Source organism: Nuphar pumila, chromosome 3 (assembly GCF_984573655.1).
Source record: "Nuphar pumila chromosome 3, dmNupPumi1.hap1.1, whole genome shotgun sequence".
Classification (NCBI taxonomy): Eukaryota; Viridiplantae; Streptophyta; class Magnoliopsida; order Nymphaeales; family Nymphaeaceae; genus Nuphar; species Nuphar pumila.
In genome coordinates this window covers 143,158,799-143,184,663 of record NC_143251.1, presented here as the reverse complement: position 1 = coordinate 143,184,663, position 25,865 = coordinate 143,158,799, and the positions used below count along the sequence as shown (strand labels likewise).

At 37.2% G+C, this 25,865-nt stretch overlaps 1 protein-coding gene across 2 annotated transcripts; it reads right to left on the bottom strand.

The window, feature by feature from the left end:
* Positions 1 to 1,500: 1,500 nt before the first annotated feature.
* LOC149844202 (ABC transporter C family member 14-like) lies at positions 1,501 to 25,098 on the bottom strand. Of its 2 annotated transcripts, XM_090002090.1 has the most exons (12): positions 25,071 to 25,098; positions 21,842 to 23,978; positions 20,173 to 20,493; positions 19,490 to 19,576; positions 17,767 to 18,408; positions 16,913 to 17,077; positions 15,914 to 16,208; positions 14,724 to 14,938; positions 14,283 to 14,588; positions 12,844 to 12,907; positions 12,131 to 12,370; positions 1,501 to 2,028 (listed from the first exon to the last, which is right to left on the bottom strand). In XM_090002090.1, the coding sequence occupies exons 2-12, from the start codon at positions 23,921 to 23,923 to the stop codon at positions 1,928 to 1,930; spliced, it is 4,518 nt and encodes a 1,505-aa protein (XP_089858216.1). In that variant the 5' UTR covers positions 23,924 to 23,978; positions 25,071 to 25,098; the 3' UTR covers positions 1,501 to 1,927. The 2 variants fall into 2 exon arrangements, with proteins under 2 accessions (XP_089858216.1, XP_089858215.1); XM_090002089.1 differs by lacking the exon at positions 25,071 to 25,098 and having other exon boundaries at positions 21,842 to 24,054.
* Between the last annotated feature and the right edge of the window lie 767 nt (positions 25,099 to 25,865).

Sequence of the window (25,865 nt, the reverse complement as noted above, 5' to 3'; positions counted from 1 at the left end):
GTTAGTTTTAAACATTTTGGTTATTAGGGGGCAGATTGTTGTTTATCGTATTACCATAGGACTCTGTATCCTTTGTTCTTGTATTTAAGTTACATAGCTAATAAATCTAGTTAATGGGAGAATGCTACTAAATTCGAATTGAAAAATCGAACACGTTCAAATAGTTCCTTATTGATCCCTTCTCAACAGGATCATCCTTCAAGACCATAGCATTGTCCCCGAGACCCGAAGACTGCCAACCCAACGAAAACTTCTGGCTTCGCCACTGGAGACGACCCTTGGATTATGTTTTTTTTTATTGGAAAAAATCAGTGTACAATCGTCCATTTTTGCATTACTGGAAAACCCAGTACACAAGTTGGATTCTAACGAATCAAAAGTTGATTCTCACTAAAAAGTGTTATTCAAACTATAATTAAGAACCAAGCAAACCATAAGATAGAGAGAAAGAAAGAAAACAAGAGAAGACACAAGATTTTTGTGGTTCGATACTTAGGCTCATGTCCACGGACGAAAGGAGGAGCAAAATTCAATGGCAAGATGCGAGAAAATATAGAAGCCAGATACAAAGCTCATAAAACCCTGATTCTCAATTCACCTGAAGCTCTCGTACCCAACTCTCAAAAGGAGGTGGCTATATATATATATATATATATATATATATATATATATATATATATATATATATATATATATATATATATATATATATATATGAAGGGCATAAAACCCTAGTTGGTACAAAGGGGGAAATTACAAAATTAGACAGGTTCATACTGCAGGGGCTCCACCTCTGCATCCTCATAGAGGTTTGTGATGAGCTTTGGTATTGGTCCTAACGGCCCAAAATTCTCATTATACGGACACCAAAACATTTTCAGATCAGATCATGGATCAAAACGGATCTAAAATTTTCAAGACACCCATCACATCCATGTGGTCATTAATTTGGACAAAAAAAAGAAGTTTGTCATTTGCACATACAAATGATAATAATAATAATAACAACAACAACAACAACAACAATAATAATAATATATCCCTCTTACTTTTTAGCCAATGGTGCTGTTTGGATCGCAATGAATGCTTCAAGTTGTAATTGATAGTTCTAATTTTTTAAAATTTTAGTTTTCTTGAAAAAATCTCGGAGAAAATGTCAGCACAAGTAAAATATAAACTATAAATAAACATATATAAATATTATAAAAGTACTAAAAAGTATTTTGGTGCAACAACATTACAATAAAAACATTTTAATAAATATTTTGAAAATATTCAATGTTGTTAGTACCACATCAGCCTTTATATATATAAAAAATAAAATCATGATATTTTCAAAATATCAACAATATTTGTAACAAAGCTGATTACCCCCGTAACATTTTTTTCCCAGATGTGCTGTTTGGAATTTGGATAGTGCCATAATGTGTTGCAACAGATAGTTCAAGCTAAACAGAAGCATGCAAAATGACAATTATACAAAGCACCGAGATAGTTCACGCTGAATAGAATTACATAGGAGATTTATACAGATATAACTTTGATACAATGTGTTTGAGGCTATAACACTGTGAGCCAGGAAGTATAGTAAATTCTAAAGCTCTACCTGATAAGATATCCGTACATTAACTTCATCTATTAATAGAATCAACCTGAACTTTTTTTATTTTCTTGGTCAGGACTAATGGCAATTCTAGTGTAAATACTGAAGATTTTGGTGTTTCATTATTCTCAGTTGAGATGGACTGTTGAATTTTTATTTTTCACTTTCTTTTGGAGCTAAAAAGACAACACTGTTTGTTCCTAGAGATCCATGATACGGATTGTATGTATAACAGTAGTTACTGCCACAAGGAATGTGATAGAGGCAGCATTATCAATTGATCACCATCAATAATCCAAATATGAAACCAGCAAAACTGATGCGCTATAGGCCTGATGACCGGTTAGCATACTCCTGAACAAGTGCCCCGAAGAGTGTTTGACTTTCCAACAAGCGAGATGGCTTATCAAATTCCTTTACCAATCCTGCTCAAACAAGTGACACCTTTAGTTTTTTGGTTCACCACAACAAATGAGCTGAATAATCAAGCTGTATAAACAAGGATTTAAAAAATCTTCTAGTTGCAATTTATCCAGTAAAAAGATATCACAGAGCACAATCTTTTTTTTTTCGGATGACGATCATAAGCATGGATTGAGAATAAGAGTGTAATAAAATTCTCTATGTTTTCTTTCTTTTCTTTTTCATATGTAATACAGATCATTTATAGATTAGTAAAGCGTGTATTGATTGATATGACTGTTAAAATATGTTATATATAGAGAGAGAGATTATGACACATACACATATATGTTTTATATGTCTATGTGTCATAATCTCTCTCTCTCTCTCTCTCTCTCTATATATATATATATATATATATATCCTTTGTAATACCCACTAGGGTAAAATAGTCATTTTAATATTTCACGCATAATGTATTTTTATTTTACTTTATTTTTATTTCTTCTTTTCTTTTTCCTTTTTCCTTTTTCCTTTTTCCTTTTTCCACCTTGGGAAGGCCCCTTTAAGGGACGTTGGAGCTTCCAACGGTCACATTTATGACCATTGGAAGGGCTCCAACGTCCCTTAGGAGCCCTTCCAAGGGCCCCTCTCATTTGTCTATAAATAAAGGGGTTTTCCCCTATGTAATGTATGCTTCTTTAAAGCCTCTCTTGAGTGAAATATATTTTTTCCTCTTCCTTTGTGTGTTTTGCCACTTTTGTGGTTTGATGTAATCTTGCCCATTAGTGGCTACTTGTGTATGTACGTGCTTTCTTACTTGCTCTTAGAGATATCATTTTTTCTTATTCGGCACTTCATTATATGGTATCAAAGCCTTGGTTGTGAAAGCTTCATCGGATCCTCTCTTGTCAAGTAATATCTCTTCTCTCTCTTGCTTTCAAACTCTTTTTTCTATAAATGGCCAACAAGGATGCCAAAATCAGCCTCTCATTCAAATTGAATGGGACCAATTATCATATGTAGGCGACCACTGTGGAAAATAGCCTCAAAGGTAAAAAACTTTGGGGTTCTGTGTATGAAACCATTTCGGAACCACAATTGAAATTAACTAAGTTTGAAGGCAATGAGGAAAAAGCATTGAATGGAGAAGAAAAAGAGAAAGTCATTCTTGACTTCTCTTAAAAAATGAAAGATTGAGAAAGTGAGCATGCTAAAATTTTAGCATGGTTCATGAATAATGTTGAATTAAAAATTTATGCAAATCTAGCAAAGTTCAAGAAGGCCAATGAAGCTTGGTTCTTTATGAAAGGAATGTACACTCAAAGACCTTGCTAGATACTTCTTCCTACAAGAAAAAGTAAGAGAGACCAAGCAAGGTGATATGAGTATTATGGACTATTATAGTGCCCTATCTTCTTTATGAGATGATCCCACCATATTTAAAGAAGCCACATTGGATTGAAGCTATGAAAATTATATTAGAAGCTCTTAACAAAGCTCAAACTTGGAGCATTATTCGCCAACCCTTTGAAAAAAAGGCAATTGGGTGTAGATGGGTATATAAAGTCAAAACCAAATGCAATGGATCTCTAGAAAGATACAAAGCTCGGTTGGTTGCAAAAGGCTACACCCAAGAATATGTAATTGATTATGAAGAAACATTTGCCCCATTAGCTAGAATATCTAGTGTGCGAACATTAATTACGTTAGCTTCTATTAAACAATGGCCGATATATCAACTTGATGTTAAAAATGTTTTTTTAAATGAAACTCTATGTGAAAAAGTCCTTATGGATCCTCCGTCGAGTCTTGAAATTGGACAAGGGAATATCCTAAAGTTAAACAAAGCTCTCTATAGTCTTAAACAAGCACCAAAAGCTTGATATGATCTCTTTAGCAAAATAGTTCTCGATAATGGTTTTTCTTCTTGTTATATTGATACTGATTTGTTTGTTAAAAACTTTGATAAATACATAACAATTTTGTTCATATATGTGGATGACATGATCATCATAAAAAGGGTATTGAATTTATTAAAAATGTTTACAAAAAAAAATTGATATGTCTGACCTTGGTTTTTTAAGGTACTTTTTTAGAAATTGAAGTTGCATACTCACCCAAAGGGTATGTCCTCTCTCAAATGAATCTTGCTTCCGACATCATTGCTCGGTCTGGGCTAACAAACGACAAGAAGGTGGAGACTCCATAAGTGATCAACGCCAAGATGAGAGCCAGTGATGACACTCTTTTAGCATATCTTGTTAGGTGCAAGAAGGAAGGAAAAAAGAATTCAAAGAAGAAACTGGATTGTTTTAGAAAAGGTGGTTTTGATGATGTGGAATAGTCCCACATTGATTCTGCTTGAGTTTGTTGTGGGCTTTATAAGCTACATGTAAACTCATACACTTGTTCCTGAGAACAAGAGGGTGGGATGACCACCACACACGCGCGCGCGCGAGCGCCCGCCCATCGTGCTGTGTCGTGCCGAGCCGAGCCGGGTCGGGTTCGGGTAATTGGCCCTTTAGGGCCATATCCAATCAGAACCAAAGTACCTTTTTGCCCAAAGTTTCTTTGGATATTTGGATTCTGTAACGGGTTATGGGAAATGATAACGGTCGTAATCCGTGCCCGTTATGGCTCTTCGGATTCCTTTAACGGATCTCGACTCTTCGAATTTCGTTAAGGGGTCACGTCTCCTCAGAATCCGTAACGGGTCCTTCCACGCTTTGTAACCATTCATAGGTTATAAAAGCGTGGTGAGGGTGGTGTTACTGGCAGAACAGAGACACTCTGGTTTCTGAAGAAGAGCTCTGCAATTTTCTATTTCCCTGTTGCTCTCTCTCCTTTTTTCGAGTTATCTCGAAAGGGGTTTTCTGCAACTTCATTTAAGGAGGTTGTTTTCGAAGGACGATCCGTCGGAGTGCACCGGTCTGATCGTCGTGGCTATTGTATCCTGGGGGAAGGACGCTGGACCCTGTTTTGCACTGTATGTGGGGGCAAATCTTCTATAAGGGGAGTACTTTCATACGCCTTAGTTGTTTATTCTTTATTAACATGCTTCTGTTGTTTATGTTATGTTCTATGCATATGTTTGTTCATTTGCATATGTCTGGATTTTGGTATATGGTGGAACTCGACATGCCTGCTCCCTGTTATTGTTTCGATCGTCTGTTGATCATGCTGTCTACATTGTTGTATTTCTTGATTTATATCGTGTTTTATATCATAATGACGATTGTGAAACTGTGTGATCCGAAAAATGATCCAACAGTCTTAGAGAAGATTCTAAGCATGGCGTCTTCTTCTGCGTTTGTACCAAAAGTAGACATGTCCGGTGTGTCAGAAAAGTTTGCTGGTCAGAATTTCAAGCGTTGGCAGCAACACATGAAGATTTGGTTCACTACGATAGGGCTATTGAATGTTCTGAAAAATCGGCTGCCCTTCGGTTACTGATACTAACCCTGACTCTGTTGCAGTCACTGCGGCTGTAGAGTGGAAAGAAAAGGACAATATATGCCGTGGTTGCATACTGTTGGCTTTGTCCAACGCGTTGTTCGATGTATATTGTTCCTCGTCTACCACTGCTAAGGCTCTATGAGATCAACTTGACAAGAAGTACAATACTGAAAACCAAGGTCTTGAGAAGTACTCTGTTGCCAAGTTTCTGAAATATCAGATGGTAGAGGGCAAGTCGGTCACTGAGCAGGCACACGAGTTTCTGTTGTTGCTCCATAGTTTGGCTGAGGCTGAAATGAAACTTCCTGAGAAGTTTCAAGTTATGACCATCATGGAAAAAATTTCCTAAGTCTTGGGTAGACTTTGGTATGTCTCTCAAACACCGTAGAGGGAAGATTTCCTTGGATGATCTTATGGTAGCCATTGCTGTTAAAGAGAAACATAAGAGCCAGAAACAGGTCGTGATGCCAACTGAACCGCCTAAGGTGAACCTGATGACCGGATCTTTTAAGGGCAAAGGACAAAAATCAAAATCTGCAATGAAAAACCAGTTTAAACCTAAGGCCAAAATCCAGAAAAATACAAAGAACAAACCATGCTGGAACTGTGGGCAGGTTGGGCACTAGGCTAAGGAATGTCCTTCCAAGAAGGCCAAAGCTCATAGGACCACAGTCGGAACACCTCAAGTCAACATGGTGACTGAAGTCGTTGGGACCAGTACTGAGTATATTTCTTTTAACCCACAAATCTATCACGTTTATGAGTCAACTGAGTGGTTGGTTGACACTGAGACTAATGTGCACGTTTGTGCTGATAAGTTTGTCTTTGTCTCATACCAGGCTACTTCAGGTAGATCCGTGACTATGGGCAATTCAACGGCTGCAAAGATGTTAGAGATTGGACGCGTGGATCTGAAGTTTCCTTCAGGACGAGTTTTGTCTTTACACAGAGTGCACCATGTGCCTGTAGTTAGAAGGAATATTTTAAGTGGTTCATGTCTTGTTAGAGAGGGTTTTGAATTTAACTTTAAATGTAATAAAGTTGTTATTTTACATTCTGGAACATTTATTGGCAAGGGGTATTTGGATGATGGTTTGTTTAAACTTCGTGTTGAACATGTTTGCAGTGATAAATTAGAAAATGAAATTTCTTTTGATTCATTATCTAATGTTGCATATAACATAGAATCATCTAACTTATGGCATAATAGATTAGGTCATGTGAATTTCAATTCTGTGAAACACATGATGAACTTGAAAATGATTTATGAGCATTCCATTGATAAAACTAAGAAATGTGAAATTTGTATGCAAGCAAAACAATGTAAGAAACCTTTTTATACAATTGTTAGAGATTCTAAAATTTTGGATTTGGTGCACACAGATATCTGTGAGTTTAATGGAGTGTTAACCTGAAATCATAAAAAGTATTTTATCACTTTTATAGATGATGACACTAAATACTGTTATGTGTATCTGCTAAAATCAAAAGATGAAGCTTTTGATAAGTTTCTTATTTTTAAGAATGAAGCAGAAACACAAACTGGTAGAAAACTTAAAAGATTGAGGTCTGATAGAGGGAGAAAATATACCTCCAATAAACTCGATGAATATTGCAAGTCTGTTGGAATAGTTCATGAATTTACTGCTCCATATTCTCCTCAATCTAATGCGATAGAAAAAAGGAAGAATAGAACCCTAACTGACATGATAAATACTCTACTTGGGAGTTATGGATTACCTACCTATATGTGGGGGGATGCTCTGAATACGGCTTGTCATATTCTGAATAGAGTTCCTCAGAAGAATAAGGACAGTAGCCCTTTTGAACTTTGGAGAAATAGGAAAGCTAGCTTGAAATACCTTAAAGTGTGGGGGTGCCTTGCTAAGGTACTTGTCCCAGAGCACAATAGGAAGAAGTTGAGTCCTAAAACAGTAGATGCAGTCTTTTTGGGTTATGTAGAGAACAACTATGCCTACAAGTTCTTAGTAATTAAGTCTGAGATATCTGACATAGATGTTAACTCTATTGTTGAGCTTCGAGAAGCTACATTTTTTAAGGATGTATTTCCCATGAAAGTTGGTGTACCTCAGAATCTTTCTTCTTTAGATATACCTTCAACTTCTGGTTCCATTCCCAAACATGTGGAAATGATGACAGATGTAGGGGTAGAACCATCTTGTTCCCATCCTAGACCCATTGAGTCTGAGAAAGTGGTTGAACCTAGAAGGAGCAAGAGACCACAGATTACCAAGGATTTGGGAAGTGATTTTATCACTTACCTTATCAAGGATGATCCTCCCACTTTTCGAGATGCAATGGCTTCACCTAAAGCAATACATTAAAAAGAAGCCATAAAGAGTGAAATGGACTCCATTGTCTCTAATGGTACTTGAGAACTGGTTGACCTCCCTCGTGGTAGTTCCACAATTGAGTGCAAATGGATCTTTAAGAAGAAGTTGAAACCAGATGGATCCATTGATAAGTACAAGGCTAGACTGGTTGCCAAGGGGTTCAAACAAATGTAGGGAATATATTATTTTGATACCTATTCTCCGGTTACCCGGATGACCACTATTAGGGTGCTTATTGCACTGACTTCCATTTATGATCTCTCGGTCCATCAAATGGACATGAAGACCGCTTTCTTGCATGGCGATCTTGAAGAAGAGATCTATATGGATCAACCTGAGGGTTATGTGGCTCCTGGTAATGAAGATAAAGTTTGTAGACTTGTTAAGTCATTATATGAACTAAAACAAACCCCTAAACAATGGCATGAGAAGTTTGATAATATTATTTTATCATTTGACTTTGTTGTCAATGAATCTGATAAGTGTGTTTATTGCAAAGTTAAAAGTGATGGTTGTATTATTTTATGCTTGTATGTAGATGATATTCTATTGTTTGGTTCCAATATGGGAATTGTGAATAAGACAAAGTCGTTTCTTAGTAGTAAGTTTGATATGAAGGATATGGGTGTTGCAAATGTGATCTTAGGCTTAAAGTTGACTCGTTCAGCTGAGGGGATAGCCATTTCTCAATCTCACTTTGTTGAGAAAGTTCTTGTGAAATTTGGCTATAACCAAGGGAGATCTGTAGCAACTCCATATGATCCTTCTATCCCTCTTCATAAAAATACGACTGATGTTCCTGTGTCTCAATTGAGGTATTTCCAGATTATTGGAAGTTTGATGTATCTTGCAAATTGCATGAGACCGAATATTTCGTTCTCCGTGACAAAATTAAGTAGATACACCAGTTGTCCAAATCACACCCATTGAAAGGCATTGGACAGGGTACTTCGGTATCTGAAAGAAATCATTTCCTTAAGCTTGCATTACAAGAGATTCCCTGCAGTCCTTGAGGGATATAGTGATGCAAGCTGGATAGCCATGAACTCTGATAGTTATGGCGTAACAGGGTATGCATTTACCTTGGGTGGCGGCGCAGTCGCCTGGAAATCAGTAAAGCAGACCATCTTGTCTCAGTCTACTTTTGAGGCTGAACTCTGTGCTTTAGATGTCACAGGATTGGAAACTGAATGGTTAAAGGGACTTCTTGAGGAACTTCCCTTAATGTGCAAGCCAATTCCTGCGATATCTGTGCATTGTGACAATATGACCACTATTGCAAAGATTAAAAACACAAAATATAACCAAAAGCAGAGAAGACATATCCAAGTCAGAATAAAATTTGTAAGGAAACTGATGTCTCAGTTAGTGGTTGCTGTGGACTATGTTGGATCCAAAGAAAACACAACTGATCCATTAACGAAAGGACTAGATAAGTCATTAGTCCTGAAATCCAGAGAGAGGATGAGACTGAAACCCATCAGTTGTTCATCTGCAGTAGCAACCCAACCTATCTGAGTGGAGATCCCACAAAGTAGGTTCAATGTGGTAATAACAAGCTGTAGGGTGAACTGGATAACACCTTATTTATGAGATACTTTGCATCTGTGTCTGTTCCCCTGTTTACTCTGGAAGGTGTTGTAGCTGCAAGTTAATGAAGAATTAAAACTCTGAATGGGTTCAAAGCCTTCTAGGCGAGATGTTAGCATTGCATATTTGGAGAAGCCCACCTATGTGAGTGTGACTGTGTGGCCGCAATTTAAGGAATTGGGTTATTCCTGAAGTCACTCATGAAACAAGATTCGAGCGCATGGCCTTTAACGCGCCGCCCCTAAAGATTACAACCAGAATCTTTATCATGTTGTTGCTAATGGACTCCTACACCAAAGGTCAAGTTCAAGACTTCAGTTCACTTCATTCCTGTAGGGGTAAAGTTAGTCAACTAAGGTAGTGGTTCAAACCGGAAGGTACCATTGCTGAAAGCATGATATGTCATGTTGTAGATTTTCTCATCTTGCATCTTGGATTCCTACCATTTCATTCTTTGAATTTGTGGAGGAATGTTAGGTGTAAGAAAGAAGGGAGAGAGAATTCAAAGAAGAAACTGGGCTGTTTTGGAAAAGGTGATTTTGATGACGTGGAATAGTCCCACATTGATTGTGCTTGAGTTTGTTGTGGGCTTTATAAGCCACATGTAAACTCATACACTTGTTCCTAAGAACAAGAGGGTGGGATGACCACCACACACGCACGCGTGCGCGCGCCCGCCCGCCGTGCCGTGCCGTGTCGTGCCGAGCCGAGCCGGGCTCGGTTCGGGTAATTGGCCCTTTAGGGCCATATCCAATCAAGACCAAAGTACCTTTTTGCCCAAAGTTTCTTTGGATATTTGGATTCTGTAACGGGTTATGGGAAATGATAACGGTCGTAGTCTGTGCTCGTTATGGCTCTTCGGATTCCTTTAACGGACCTCGACTCTTCGAATTCCGTTAAGGGGTCACGTCTCCTCAGAATTCGTAACGGTTCCTTCCACGCTTTGTAACCGTTCATAGGTTATAAAAGCATGGTGAGGGTGGTGTTACTGGCAGATCAGAGACGCTCTGGTTTCTGAAGAAGAGCTCTGCGATTTTCCATTTCCCTGTTGCTCTCTCTCCTTTTCCCGAGTTATCCCGAAAGGGGTTTTCTGCAACTTCGGTTCAAGGAGGTTGTTTTCGAAGGACGATCCGTCGGAGTGCACCGGTCTGATCGTCGTGGCTATTGTATCCTGGGGGAAGGACGCCGGACCCTGTTTTGCACTGTATGTGGGGGCGAATCTTCTCTAAGGGGAGTACTTTCGTACGCCTTAGCCGTTTATTCTTTATTAACATGCTTCTGCTGTTTATGTTATGTTCTATGCATATGTTTGTTCATTTGCATATGTCTGGATTTTGGTATATGGTGGAACCCGACATGCCTGCTCCCTGTTATTGTTTCGATCGTCTGTTGATCATGCTATCTACACTGTTGTATTTCTTGATTTACATCGTGTTTTATATCATGATGACGATTGTGAAACTGTGTGATCCGAAAAATGATCCAACATATCCCACTCCTTATCGTCAGTTAATTGGGTCACTAACATATTTATCTATCACCATGCCTGATATTTCTTATGCGGTTTATAGTGCAAGTCAATTTCAGACTGCACTTTCTACCATTCACATGGCCACAGTCATGAGGATTATCAGATATTTGGAAAGCACTATAACTAAAGGATTATTCTTACTCTCCTCTTCACCTCTTACTTTACTTGCTTATACTGACTCTGATTAGGGGATAACCCCCCGATGATCGTATTTCCACAATAGGTTATTGTGTTTTCCTTGGAAAGTCACTTATTTCATGGAGGTGTAAGAAGCAACATAAAGTCTCTCTCTCTTCTACCGAAGCGGAGTATCGTGCGATGACCACTACCACCATTGAGATTGTATGGTTAAGAAGTTTGCTTAAAGATATGGGCGTCTCATTCTCAACTCCTTCGAAGCTGTGTTGCGACAACAAGAGTTCTATCTACATTGCCAACAATCACACCTTCCATGAACGAACAAAGCACATTGAGATGGACTGCCATTATGTTCGTTCTGAGTTCCTACAGGGCTGCCATCACCTTGTTTTTACCTTCTTCTTAGCAAACTCTCGGTGATCTCCCCGTGTGTTTGAGGGGGGGTGTTAAAATATGTTATATATATATATATATATATATATATATATATATATATATATATATATATATATATATATATATATATATATATATATGTATTCCCTTTGTAATACCCACTAGGGGTAAAGTAGTTATTTTACTATTTCACGCACAATGTATTTTTTTTTTTATTTTATTTCATTTTCTTTCTTCTTTTCTTTTTTCTTTTTTCTTTTCTTTTTCCACCTTAGGAAGGCCCCTTTAAGGGACGTTGAAGCTTCCAACGGTCACAAATGTGACCGTTGGAAGGGCTCCAACATCCCTTAGGAGCCCTTCCAAGGGCCCCTCTATTTTGTCTATAAATAAAGGGGTTCTCCCCTATGCAATGTATGCTTCTTTGAAGCCTCTCTTGAGTGAAATATATTTTTACCTCTTCCTTTATGTGTTTTGCCACCTTTGTGGTTTGGTGTAATCTTGCCCATTAGTGGCTACTTGTGTATGTACGTGCTTTCTTATTTGCTCTTGGAGATATCACTTTTTCTTATTCAGCACTTCATTACAATGGCCATGTTTGATGAAACATGAGAGATCAAAGCATTATGCTGCAAACATATCGGGTTTTCAGAACTTTACCTGCATCCATGACCAGAACTCTATCACAGTCCATGACTGTGGGGATTCTGTGGGCAATGCTGATGATTGTACAAGAAGAGAAGTCTTCTCTAATTATCTTTTGTATCACACCATCTGTCTGTGAGTCAACTGAAGCTGTAGCTTCATCAAGGAATAGAATGCGGCTACGCTTCAGCATGACCCTACCCAAGCAAAGAAGCTGCCTCTGACCCACACTCCAATTTTCTCCATTATCAACAACTGAAAAGGCCAAATGAAACAAGGGATAAGGTGAAAAGAAATATGGCTCTCTCATAAATTTTGATGAATTTATTCCAAGTAAATCGAATAAAATGACATGAACTGTAGTAAATTTTAATTGTTAAAAAAAATCTTGAATCCCAATAACAACTGCAGATACATTTTCATTCTAATGCATGATAATAATATACTTTGGTTTTAAATTGAATTTGACATGGTCAAATTCACACCATATTCAAGTAGAAATTGTTATAAATATTTATTTTTTTCAAAGTGCCGCACGAAAAATATTATTCCACATGGAACAATAAAATGCCATTAGAAACAGGGAACCTACATATTGAGGGTCTAGATATGCATGGGCATGTGGAAGTGCATAACTGCATGCAAAACAAATGCTGGAAAGAAACAAATAAAAAAAGAAGAAAAAGATCCTCTCCTGATTCTTAAGAGCATAAAAGAAGAAAAATTACCGAGTGAGTCAAGTTTATCAGGTTTCGAGGCCACAACATCTTTCAGTTGGCATCTTTCAAGGGCCTGCAAGAAATATATAGGGGTGATCTTTTCACATTCTTAAAAACATGGGTTACCTTGTTAAAAACTTATCTGTCCTAGAAACAGCACAAAACATGGAATACGGACACATATAATTAGGTAAAAAAAGAGCATAATTGCTATGATCTTCTGTGCTGATTTAGTTATAGTAACCTTCTGCAATTAGTTGTAATGAACTCCAATAAGCATTGAAATAAGAGGCTCGGTTTTACACACATACAAGTCAGGTTATGGAGTTGCACACTGCAACAAACAGAGGTATACCAAGATTCAACAGCCAAAAGCACTGGGGTCTACATGTAACCTATTACTCAGTTGACCATATACTTGAACAGTCAGGGTAGCTACAAGCCTTCAACTTTCCAGGAAGACAATGTTCTCACAAGTTCATGTTTGTGGCAACTAATAAAGTATTCCCAAATAACAGTCTCCGGGTATTGCAAATCCAGTTAGCTGCTAAAAGTAACAGTGCAAGAACACTTAATAGTTGACATTCCCACTTAATTGTCAAGCATTTCATCCTTTGATCTCATTGAAGTTGCCGTCTAAATGGTGGCATGAAATGATGTTATAATCAATAGTGTTATATGGCTTGCAAAACAAATGCAGTGTAGCTGACCTTTGACTAGTAAGGCAAGTAATGGAACATCATTAGTGAATTTGAAATTCAATAAAAACTGACACGACCAACATTTTCCAGGTACAAAATGCCCATTTCCTAAACGAATTCTTGGAAGAAGCTAGCATGCGAAATGGGATAAACTAGCAGATGTTTAACAAGAAAATGCCAAATCCTCTCCATAGCTAATGGCCTGATGAAGTATGTCCCAAACTCTTCTCCAGTATAATTAAATCTCATGTTACTTAATTGTAAATGTTGGTGTATTAAGAGCATGAGTTAGCAACGATGATAAGCCTTCCAGAATACAAAGTTGTCCCTCTCATGGCCTAGCAAACATCAAGATCCAACTTCCAGTGATAATATCTTCTAATGGTAATCATTCATAAAAAAAATACACTAAAAAATTATGACACCAATGCTGTTGGAAAACAGGAAAAACAGCACATCCAAACAACTTAAATTCGATGGTACCTGGTTTACATACAATACTCTAAGAGATGATTGAACAAATTATCTGCATTCACACTTTATTATTGTTAACTTTCAGTTGGATTCTAGACAGATAACCATTGCTTAAAAGTGATTTCTTATAGTACAAAGTAAACCGTATCATCCCATACTAAAAAATATAATTTAATTTTTTCTTGAGCAGAAGATTTAGCTGTATTCATCCTTCTTAACTAAATTCTGCTGTTTATTAGTTTCTAGGCAATTAGATCAAGAAAGTGTGCATACCTTCCAGATGTCATCATCTGTATACTGTCCAATTGGATCTATGTTGCTTCTCACTGTTCCCTCAAACAGAACAGGTTCCTGAGGTATGATACCAAACCGAGAACGGAGATCATGGAGGCCAAGTTTGCATATATCTACTCCATCCACAACTATATCACCACCTGAAGGTTCTACAATCCTAAACAGAGCTTGGATGAGTGTTGATTTTCCACTTCCAGTTCGACCCACAATGCCTATCTTTTCACCACCATGAATACTAAGAGTTATGCCTTTCAGGACCAGAGGCATATTTGGCCGGTACCGAACCTGCAATATCAAGTAAAAACTAAAATTTATAATCCGACTCAAAGTGGTCATATTCATGATCAGAATGGTCACCATGCAACAAATCTACAAGGGACAGAGTAAAATTGCAGCTGTTCTCAAAGGATGATCACATACCTCCAGGCTGTGGATATCCACACTTCCATCAGTAGGCCAATCTGGAGATGGAAGGCAATTTTTGATGACCCATGGTGCTTCAGATGGGATGTTGGTGAATTGTTTTATTCTCTCAACAGAGACCATTCTATTTTCCACAAAGCAACTTACAAATATCGCCCAAAAAAGTGCAGAATTCAGAGATAGGCCATATGAAAGAGACAGACCAACAAACTCTGCGTAAAAAACAAGATGGTAATAATAGGCCATTTTCAGAAAAGAAACATTATCTTATTCAGCATAATAAACAAAATGCATAATTCAAGGAGAAAATGATGAGCTTGAATGAAGCAATCAAGTGAAAATGTAGCATACTCGTAATTGGTCGTCACCATATGTGCCCATGCACTATATATATTTATATATGGTACCATAGTATCTAGTATCTCCATTGAATATTCTGTAGGCTTGGCTGCAAAAATAAGATCACCACAGGTTCTCTAAAAAAATACATGAGTTAAATCAAGGGATTTGTTAAACCACTACAATAAAGCAAGTCATTGGCGACGATAATTATCATCGGCAATATCTAATTTATGGTCGACAATAATATGAGCGACGATGAATATCGTCGCACCTGGCATCGGCTTTTTAAGGTTGTTTATGTTACTATTTCCGACGATAATTATATATCGTTGTCTTTAATCCCAATGATAATTATCGTCGCTATAAAACAGTCGGCTCTAGGAGATCGTCAGTAATATCATCCTTAAAGTGATGATAAATATTGTTGGCAATATTAATTAAATATGATGATAAATATCATTGGCAATATTAATTAAAACCGACGATAAATAAATATCGTCGCTGATAGATTAAAATCGATGATAATTATCATCGTATTAAATTTGGAAAATTATATATGTTGACATAGCCGATGATAAATATCGTCCGCTATGTTCTTAAAACCGATGATAAATTATCGTCGGCATAAGAAACATAGCCGATGATTTTTATCATTGGCTATGTTAGTTTCAAAATTTTAAAAAAAAATGGATAAAGCAAAGGCTAAAAAATTGTCGGCTATGTTTCTTATACCGATGATAAATTATCGTTGGCTATGTTAGTTTAAAAAAAAAATGGATATAGCCGACGATAAAAACTATGACAAATTTGGAAGTAGAAAAGTGAACCCAAGCTTGAAAGATCACCTGGCTTGATTATATTGACTGGAAGCAATACCATGAACAATGCGGATAGGCAAAGAATGATGCTACCAATCATTTCTAAACGGTACCCCAACCATTCATTAGATGAGTAGTTATGGAAGTCCATACGCAAGTTTGAATTAACTCTATTGATATTCTCTAGAGAAAAGCTCCCCTTCTTCTTAAAGCATCTGATTGTCATAAATCCAGCAATACTCTCCGAGAAGTGATGAATTACAGGGGCTTTTGTAATAGAGTCCAGACGAGTTAATTCACGCGATGTTGAAAGATAGTATCCCTGCATAGAACAATCTAAAGTTCATTAACAAATTAGATAGAGTGAAAAGAAAGCAAGATTTACTACGATATCAATTACTGAAAGAGGTAGTTAATGAATGAAAGACTTGCTTCAGTGTTGAAAGTTAGATGTGCCATCTTGATCAGGGATGATAAGCTTTCAGCCATAATACACATATGCTACATGTACAAAAAAAGGAAAAAGCAATAGAGATGTTGCATCCTCAGTAGCATGTGATATGAATAAGATAGGAGCATGCATGAAAGCATGAGCCCTGAAAAGTATGGGATGTTCAAGAATTTCAGAAAGAACAAAAATTACACTATCAAACACAAGAAATCAACTTTGAATCTAGAATTTGTTATAAATAGCATCCTCTCACAAGCAAATGATAATTAAAACCAACATTAAACAGGAGAAAAAAAGTTCTTCTTTTGTGATATCTTTGTACTTTGAAGCATGCTGAGAAAAGTTTAGATAAGAGGGAAATTGTCAGGAAAATATGCATCAACAACTTTACACTTAATGTCAGCATTGAATGGTTTCAATAAAGTTTTCATACTGGAGACAAAAGCCTTGCTGCATAGCAAGTACATTCCAGTATATATACATATATTCCTTTATTCACAAAATTATATAAATTGAGAAGTGCTTTGCACTTAAAGACAAAATGAGAGAGCAAAATCATTAATAATTTTCCTTACCCTGTACCAGAAATTCATCCAAGCTAGTGGAAGAACAATTAGAATGGTTGGCCAAGCAACCTGGCAAGTGACAATAATGATGCTCAAAACTGTGAAGGACATGGCTATTGACATCCCCACAAAGAAGGGAAGGAAAAGATCTATGTTAGTTTGGTCTGTAGATGCCTGCAACAGAACAATCAAAACTAAGATGTCAGAACCATAATTCTTTGAATCTTCGACAAAAACATAAGAAAGTCACCAATTATAAATTTAATACAAATCCTCACATTTCGATGCCAAATTATTATGAGGACCTCAATGTTTTTTTTTTCTCTTTTCTTTTTATTCAATTCATTTCATTTATGAAAATAATAATTTAGGAAAACAGTCTAGGTTAACAGAATTGTGTTGTTTAAAGCATTAGCCACTCTAATTTAGAAGTGAACAATGTCATGGATATAGAGTTTTAGCAAACTGAACATGATAACAGATTTCTAGTAAATATAACGAAGTATACTGTATCAGGGCCAAACAGACCAAGTCAAATAGCTATCCCTGATTAGTGATTACATACAATATGGAAGTAATACCAATTTCCCTTTCAGATTCTTGATGCATCATGAGAAAGGTTTGCCTTGACGAGTCATAGCCTGTTATCAGTACACTTGCGAATTGGATATCTTTATACCAAATAAAATTATGGTAATTTGTTTATGGTATTTTTATGAGCATTTATCAAGGAACAATGGCAGCATCTAGCACTATAGAACCAAGTATAACACAACAACATCATAATAATAAAGAAACGTTACTATTTTATGCAGTGTATGAGATATGACAAGAGATAACACCAAAAAGACCAAAAGAATTACCCTAGTAAGAATCCTTCCAGAAGGTGTTGTGTCAAAAAAAGACATTGGAGCATGCAGTATGCTGTTGAGTATCTGTTTGAAGAAGATCTGAGAGGTTTTGAGCCCCAGGATGGTCATGCAAAAGATCCTGAGTACGACAAATACGCAGGAAGCTGCTGCAATAATGGAGTACACTAAAATGAACATGCTGGAATCAAATGAACCTGAGATGGTATTTGATGTCTCAAATGCAAGCCAATAGTCAGCTGCTACTAGTGATCCCTGCCACAGTACTTGAAATATGAGAAGCGCAATTATTCCATACCACCCATATGCTTTTGTCACATACATCTTGTATATGTTCCAGCTGACATGGCCAGTCTCTCTCTGCTCATCACCTATAAGTTTAGATGTTCTATTATCTGCCTTCGAAGAGTCAGAGTTATCCCTGGAACCATTTTCCTTTGTAGTTTCTTCTCCATTTGTTAATGAAACATGTGATGGACTTGAAGTTGAACTGTGATTATCACTGATAATGGTGGTACTTTTCTCCACAAGCTCCATAGCATTGTCATGAGCAGAAACGAGTGCTTTAAATTCAGTCCCAGACTCTAGTAGGTCATTGTACTTTCCTGATTGAACAATCATCCCTTGGCGCATAACCTGTTACAGAACAGACAAAAAGGTTGAAGTCTTAGAAACTAATTTGTTCAATTACTTTTGACATGCAAGACTCCCCTTACATTGGAGAACCATAGGTTGATAAATATACTTCCAAGTTCCAATGTAAATGATAGAAACCATTGAGGAAACACATCTTATCTATGTGGGTTATTTGGCAAGATATCAGGACTAAAATAATTTACCTCTTATGGTATTCTTTATAGTGTTTGCTGTTCTATCTTCAAGATAAACTCATCACTCTCTATTCCATATTATCAATTGTGACTTTGTGGAATGTGTGGTGTTATGTAGATCTATGTCAATTTAAATGGTACAATGTTCTCTCCATCAGTTTCTTTCAATTTCTCAACCTAACTCGCTATTCAGTGTTTTATAAATTCTGTTAATCTGTTCAAACTTCTGAAGTCAATCCTTCTCTCATCCTATGAGAACAGAAGTTGCAAGCTCTGGGCATTCTGCTGTGCAATTCATGCATGGAAGTGAATATAAGAAGCTTCAGTTCAGGCTAAGGTTGGAATATTGCAAAATTTGTGTTAATTTTCTACTTTAATGAAACAAAATCAGAACCTACAGGAAATAGTAACTCAGTAGGTAAAAAGAGTGTCACATATAAAAAAGCATCTTAAAAAATACTGTAGCTTTTAATTTGGACCAGTTTTCATAGAGATTTTCTACCTTCGATACAGCATACTCGATGGTAAAAAACAAGGACATGAGTTTTGTATTTTCAATGCAATCAGGCATTTTATGTTCCTTTAGCTAATATTAGATAATCAAACTGAAGGTAGCTTTTCTCCCTTAGTCAATGCATAAATACACACTTAAGTAGTAGTATAGTTCATAATTTCTTATATTTTGGAAGTTATCTCAGCAGATTACTGCATCCAATCAACTCTAAATTCAATGGCAACCACACAATGTGCACACCGCAGAAAACCCAAAGTTTTTTTTATCCTCACCATCCATGGAAAAGGAAACAATCTCAATCCCTCCAATGCTATGTTTTTTTCGCATTGGAAGTTTGGGACTAATCAAATAATTTGTCAAAGTATCATCTTACCATGATGATATCAGCATTATGTAGGAAGTCAACCTGGTGAGTCACGAGCAAAACTGTCTTGTCCTTTAAAGCGCCTCGAACACATTTCTGCAAGCACCAAAAAGGAGGATATTAAGCATAACCATGTCTACTAAACTCTGGACCATGTAGCATGTTGAAGAACAATTAATTGTTCTCAATCACAATGCACAGTCCATATAAGGTTTACAGACTCTAAAGGAATTATATTTTATGGAACATTACTCAAATATCCTGGGCCACATAAAATTTTTGTTTCATTAAGTTAGGACCCTATTCTTCAGGATTCAAGGTACCTGATTTTATCTAGGCACATCAAACTCATGTAAGTTAAAGTACTAATTTGCTAATGAGAATAGTCAATGAATCCAATGGGATTTTAACTTCAATCTTTTCAGTCATGGTCCAAAAGATGCCGTTTCATCAAAGAGGAGAAAAACACTGTGCGGCCCATAACTAAGATACATCTGCTGCAATTTCAGAAAGCCGGAATCTATCTCTTGTCATCCATGTCTTCTGTGTCTTTCAGTGATCTTATGCAATTTGTTATGATTTGAACAGTTGATGATTCCTTGTAGTTCTTAACCACCATCATAGATCATCATAAACTTGATCAGTTTAACAAGAGATCATAAATATTAGACTAGAGACAAAAATTTTATTACCTTGAAGATATCTGAGCCAGTGTGGGCATCAACTGCACTGAAGATGTCATCTAGTATATAAATATCTGAATCTTGGTAGACAGCTCGAGCTAGCTGGATCCGCTGCTTCTGGCCTCCACTAAGGTTGATCCCACGTTCTCCAATCTCAGTCTGGTCTCCAAATTCCATCATCTCTAAGTCCTTTTCTAAGCAGCAAACCCTCAACACCTCTCTATATCTACCAATATCCATTGATGATCCAAAGATGATATTTTCTTGGATGGTTGCATTCTGTATCCAAGCTGTCTGAGCAACATAAGCAGTAGTACCACTAACTCTCACCTGCACTTTTTAAACCAGTGACTCTCATAAGGGAAAATGTAAGAGAAGCAAACCAAATAGGTCAGAGTTCTTCCAAAGTGTCTTGAATCTATTGATACAACGAGCCTACAAAATAAATCTTCATCGCATGATGTACAAGGAACTGAAAATTTTCACAAAATTTGATATAGAATTACAACATTACAAGACTTCATGATTCAGCTGAAGCATCCACAGCCACTGTATCTCATAAAAGAAAATTTTGATGACCATGAATACCTAAGTGATATGTTGCTCCATATCCTGCAGAATTATTCCCTAATAGATAAATGAAGCAGCAATATTACACTAGAAAAAGGTAAAGAAAAAAGAAATTATGCCTACAATACAGCTTTATCACTTTTCTGTATTTTCTATTTTTAAAGGAGCATAAGAATTTCCAAGGAGATGGGAGTTTCTCCTAGAGGTCTAGTAAAAACCACCTCCAACAGAAAATCATATGAAAAGGTCACTGATGGAACAAAAGACTTGATAGCTGCATAATTAATATTTGTCATTCTCTAAAAATTGCTACATTAACAGAAATGATCTGAACAATTATCAACTCACTTCATTCCTTAATCCAATAAGTCCTTTCATATTTTAAAATTACTATAAAATTGAAAAAAAAATACTGTACCTATTGACTAACCCAGATGATAAAAATTGTTATATAAAAGCAACGCTTTCTATCACATAATGTAGATCTCATAGGCATGTCTTTTTCTTTTTCACTTCAAGAATAAAGGGGATTTGACCCGTTCATGTTGTAATATTGGGAAAGTCATTTTAGATGATTTATTCCTCCTCGAAACTGAAAAGATTTTGTTCGTAAAATCATTGCCTTGATCACAGAGTGTTGCTGGTTGGTTTAACATTAATATGAGAAGGAACATTAAATCTTTTCAAGTTGGAGTTTTAAACTTATATGAAATAAGCACTAGGATAGCCATCCCAAAAATACAGTCAAGGACCAAGATAAAAGGTCCCTGCTGTAAAAAGCGCATTTTCTGTAAGAGTATTTTTAGAATTGGAATACAGTTCTACTAAATTCCTATTTATGGCTGGAAAGTTGATAAAGAATTTAGTGGAACTGGATTACAATCCCATTAAATTCCTTGGATCCAAAGTCACCCTAAAGATATAAGAGCATTTTTCAAAGTAAACCGATCAAGGCCTCAGTTGCTCTTCAAATTACCGTCTTTTGATGCCTTATGGTTGATCACAGTTATGCTGATTCTTTCAAGGCCTACAGCATGCATCATATCACGACAACCCCACAAGTAACCAAACGACAAACATTAAACTTAAATAGTGTATGTGATCATACCTTTCCAGAAATCTTTGCCATCTCACCAAGTATGCAGGACGCAAGTGACGACTTGCCAGATCCAACAGTTCCCACAACAGCAGCAAGCCGTCCTCTCTTGATCTCCATGTTGATGTTCCTGAGTACCCCAGTGCTCTCTTCATCATCCCAACTGAATGTACCATCCTCAATCTCGACCGCATTATCCCCCATCTCTACAATTGACAACCTTTCAACTGCCTCCTTGTCCAACTCTTTACTTGCCATATACCTATCCAGCCGTCCCAAAGAAATCATAGCCTGTGATAAAGAGATCAGAGCCTGAGGAAAACTCCTGATTGGTTCTTGCAAAATCTTGAAAAAGGAAGTGGCAGTGAAAACTTTCCCTGCTGTCAACTCCTCCCCTAAAAGCACACAGGTCCCAAAGGTCAATGTAGCAACCAAAACAGGAGTACTCCACATCACAACTATGTTCCCTGAAATAGAATACATAAATTTGCACAGCCACCCATACTCAGACTCCCTAAATGACTGCACCCTCTTGTTAAAATGTTCTTCCCATGCTTGAAATTTTATCACCCTCATATAGTTCAGCATCTCATTCATTGATTTCATCCTTGAATCCCTCATCTTCATCAAACTGAACTGAAAGCGGTTATTCCTTCGAGTGCCCATTATCACAAATACCATGACCCCTGCTATACCAACGACAGCCGAAGTCATGGACATTCCCAAGTAACCATAGAGAAGGCCCAATGCCACTCCAATCTGAAGGGGTGTTAACCATATATAGTGAAGCTGAAACATCATGTCAGAAAGCTGCTGAGCGTCAACGGCCATGTAATTCACAATCTGACCAACTCCATGAGATTGCCGAGCTGAGCAAGAGAGTCTAAGACCCTTTTGGTAGAGAGAAGTAATCAGGGCTGATCGAATGAGTGTACCCAACTTCTGGCACTGAAAATTGTACTGGTGGGAACAGAGAACTTCAATGGATTTCGCCACAAGGAGGATAATAACAAGATAGTAACCTTCATAAACAGACTCACGCTTACCAGAAGTGAAGTCCACAAACCTCTGAATCAGAGTTGGACCGACATACATAACACAGAGCCTCAGGATTGCAAGTCCTGCAGTTAAAGAGAGATTCGGCCAAAAACACTTGAGCAAGGTGACTCGAACGGAATGTTTAACAGTGGTTTTTGGCCATTTCGATTGGAAGAGATTGTACATTACATCAGCTCTGTCAAAGGAGGAAAGCGAAGGTACATCTTGAAGTTTAAGTGGAGATTTGTAGCCTTTCTTAAGAAGGGGATTCAACCATGTAAATGTCAATCTAGATAATAAGTTAGCAGACTCATAAGGTGTTGTGTTGCCTACAATTGATTTATCCAGGAGGGGCTCTCTCAGTTTACTATCTGTTGATTCATCTTCCTCATCTTCATCGATTAATTTTAAACCAGTTGATCCACTGATTGCAAACAAAAGAAGAACTGTGGTCGGAACAAGGGTGACTACAGAGAAAATATCCTCAATTATCAATTCTTGATTGATATTCCGGTTTAACCTGAGGACCACAGAGATGGACATTAAGCAACAGAGCAGGAAACTAGCAATCCACCAACTACGAAGAGATAATGGATGATACGATGCCTTGAACTTCTTCTCATGGGCTACAATCATAGACGCTGCGACGTAACTGATGAATTCTATCAGCCTAAAAATGGCAACATGAAGAGTCCAAGATGTGTGGCCCCTTTCAGTGAAGTATTTTATGCAGAGTGCAGCATTCATTATAGCTAATAAACATGTTAATGAGAAAGTGAGCTTGAATCCAAAACCAGTCTTAGCTCGAATCTTTGCACTTGCTTTAGCAGGGGAATCACCAGAAATCCAGAATTTAGAACATAGCTTCCGAAGCACAAATCCAAAAATTGTGATAAGGAAAATGAGATTAATGGCGGAGACTAGAAGCCGTTGAGGACAGGGCGAGAGGAAAATGAATCTTAACCATTGAAATAACAATGGAAAGAAGCCGTTTGGCTTCTGCATAATAGAGGAAGGGGAGCATGTCAAAGATGTGATCCAAGATGAAGAAGACATCTTTGTCTATATCAGGATATACCCTTGTGCAACTCCCTCGATGGTAATTGAATCACTGCAAAAAGTTACAAAAAAGAAGGCACTTGAAAACCATTAAAGAACTACCATAATACACTAAAACTATAAAAGCAGAGAACACTAAATTCTAAAGCCTTGAGATCTACATGATAAAAGTAACATATTGGTTCTCCTATCCTACCAAGGTACTGCTAAATGCATAAATCAATGCATCGGGAACTCCATAAAAATTCCGGAAAGAAGCATTCCAGCATGATGAGATAAAACAAGTGCATGCAGTTTAAGATTTTGCCAAAAAACTTCCTCAATAAATTTCAAACAATTTAAGCATAAACACAATCCTTTTCAGAAGTATCAAAAGATCAAGTGCAACAACAAAGGATTGCATATTACAGGCCAGATTTGAGGACACCAAAATACAAAACAAGCACCAGAAACAAAAACGAAAGAAAATATCTAAATAGACGAAAGAAAGGAAAGAAAAAACAAAGAAATTCAATATAGAATAAATAAACATATCTACACTTAAATGAAACAGACCAAACAAGTTGGTCATAAATGGAAGAAAAAGATAGCCAACTCCCAAACCCCACTACACGAGCCAAAAAAACATTTACTTAAGATCAAGGACCTTGACAAGCACAGCTCAGTCACTAGTACAAATAACTCAACAAAGAAAAATAACACTAGAAGCTCATACCATCAAGCGAACGAAAGATTACCAATACCAAAATGGTAAAAAAAAGTTGTACAAAACTTCAGTAAACCGGTGGAAAACCAAACTGATAAGATGTAGATAAACAAACAACTTAATTCAAGACGTACACAAACTAAACTCATTCGCTGAATTCCTTCGAAAAAAAAAATTGGTTCACTGAAAAACGTAATAAAATAGAATAAAAAATAGATATATTAAAAAAACTTGAAAATAAGCCAAAACAGTTGCACCCACCAATACAAACATGAAACAGTGGAGTGAAAAGAGACATGGACAACCACGCACCCATATCTGATTTATACAAGAGATGGTTCATTACTTTTGAATTTATATATATATATATATAAAGAGAGAGAGAGAGAGAGAGAGAGAGAGAGAGAGAGAGAGAGAGAGAGAGAGAGAGAGATCTACCTGGAAGATCATCCGGTCGAGGAGTTGCAGGAAGAGAGACCATGAAATAGAGAGGCGTGAAGGACATTGTGGATATTTAAAATATGGAGACGTGGAGAGAGGGTAAGCGAGCCCTCTCCACGCCACAGAGACAGAGTGAGAGAGTGGGTCCCACTTCCGACTCTGAGTCAGAAGGAAAAGGGAGAACTGTGGGTCCATAGAGGAAGAGAGGTGGTGGGACCCACACGATTCCTTTGCGACCAAGAAGTTCGTTTCTCCACCAATTCAATTGGCTGCACCCTCATGAATGATCCTTATCACCAAAGTAGCCTCATGTATTCATAAAAGACATGCATGTCCTCACAGCTCACGATTCACGAGGCCCTTTGACTGCATGCTCATTATTAAATTCTTTAATCTTTTTGTTAAACGCCGACGACCCCATTCATTTTTACTTACGTATCTCACGTGAGGATATACAAGCTGATCCTGCGGTGTAAAAGAAGCCCACGTGGCATGATCACCTGCATTACTGGTGACACGTGGAGATCAATGGAGCTCATGGATTTTACATCTACATGTTTGGCGTCGCGTCAAACAAAGTTCACTTTCCAACTTGATCCGTTATAATTCTCTCTCTCAAACTGCACATAGTTGGATGGTGCATCTCAAAGTTTTTGGTGCTCTCCTGTATGTTTCCACCAAAACCCATCCAATCAAATTATCAGACAGTAAAAAAAGCCTCTATAAATGTTATATAAACAGCTTATTTTAACTAAAAACATACTTTGAATCGCATCACAGCTATGTATAATA

Coding starts and splice junctions, on each gene's coding strand:
- LOC149844202 (XM_090002090.1), bottom strand. CDS start 23,923: ATGTCTTCTTCATCTTGGATCACATCTTTGACATGCTCCCCTTCCTCT. Junction 17,078..17,766: donor CTGGAAGGATTCTTACTAGG/GTAATTCTTTTG, acceptor GTTCTGTTGCAG/GCATCTACAGACCAAACTAA. Junction 12,371..12,843: donor TGATAAACTTGACTCACTCG/GTAATTTTTCTT, acceptor TGGCCTTTTCAG/TTGTTGATAATGGAGAAAAT.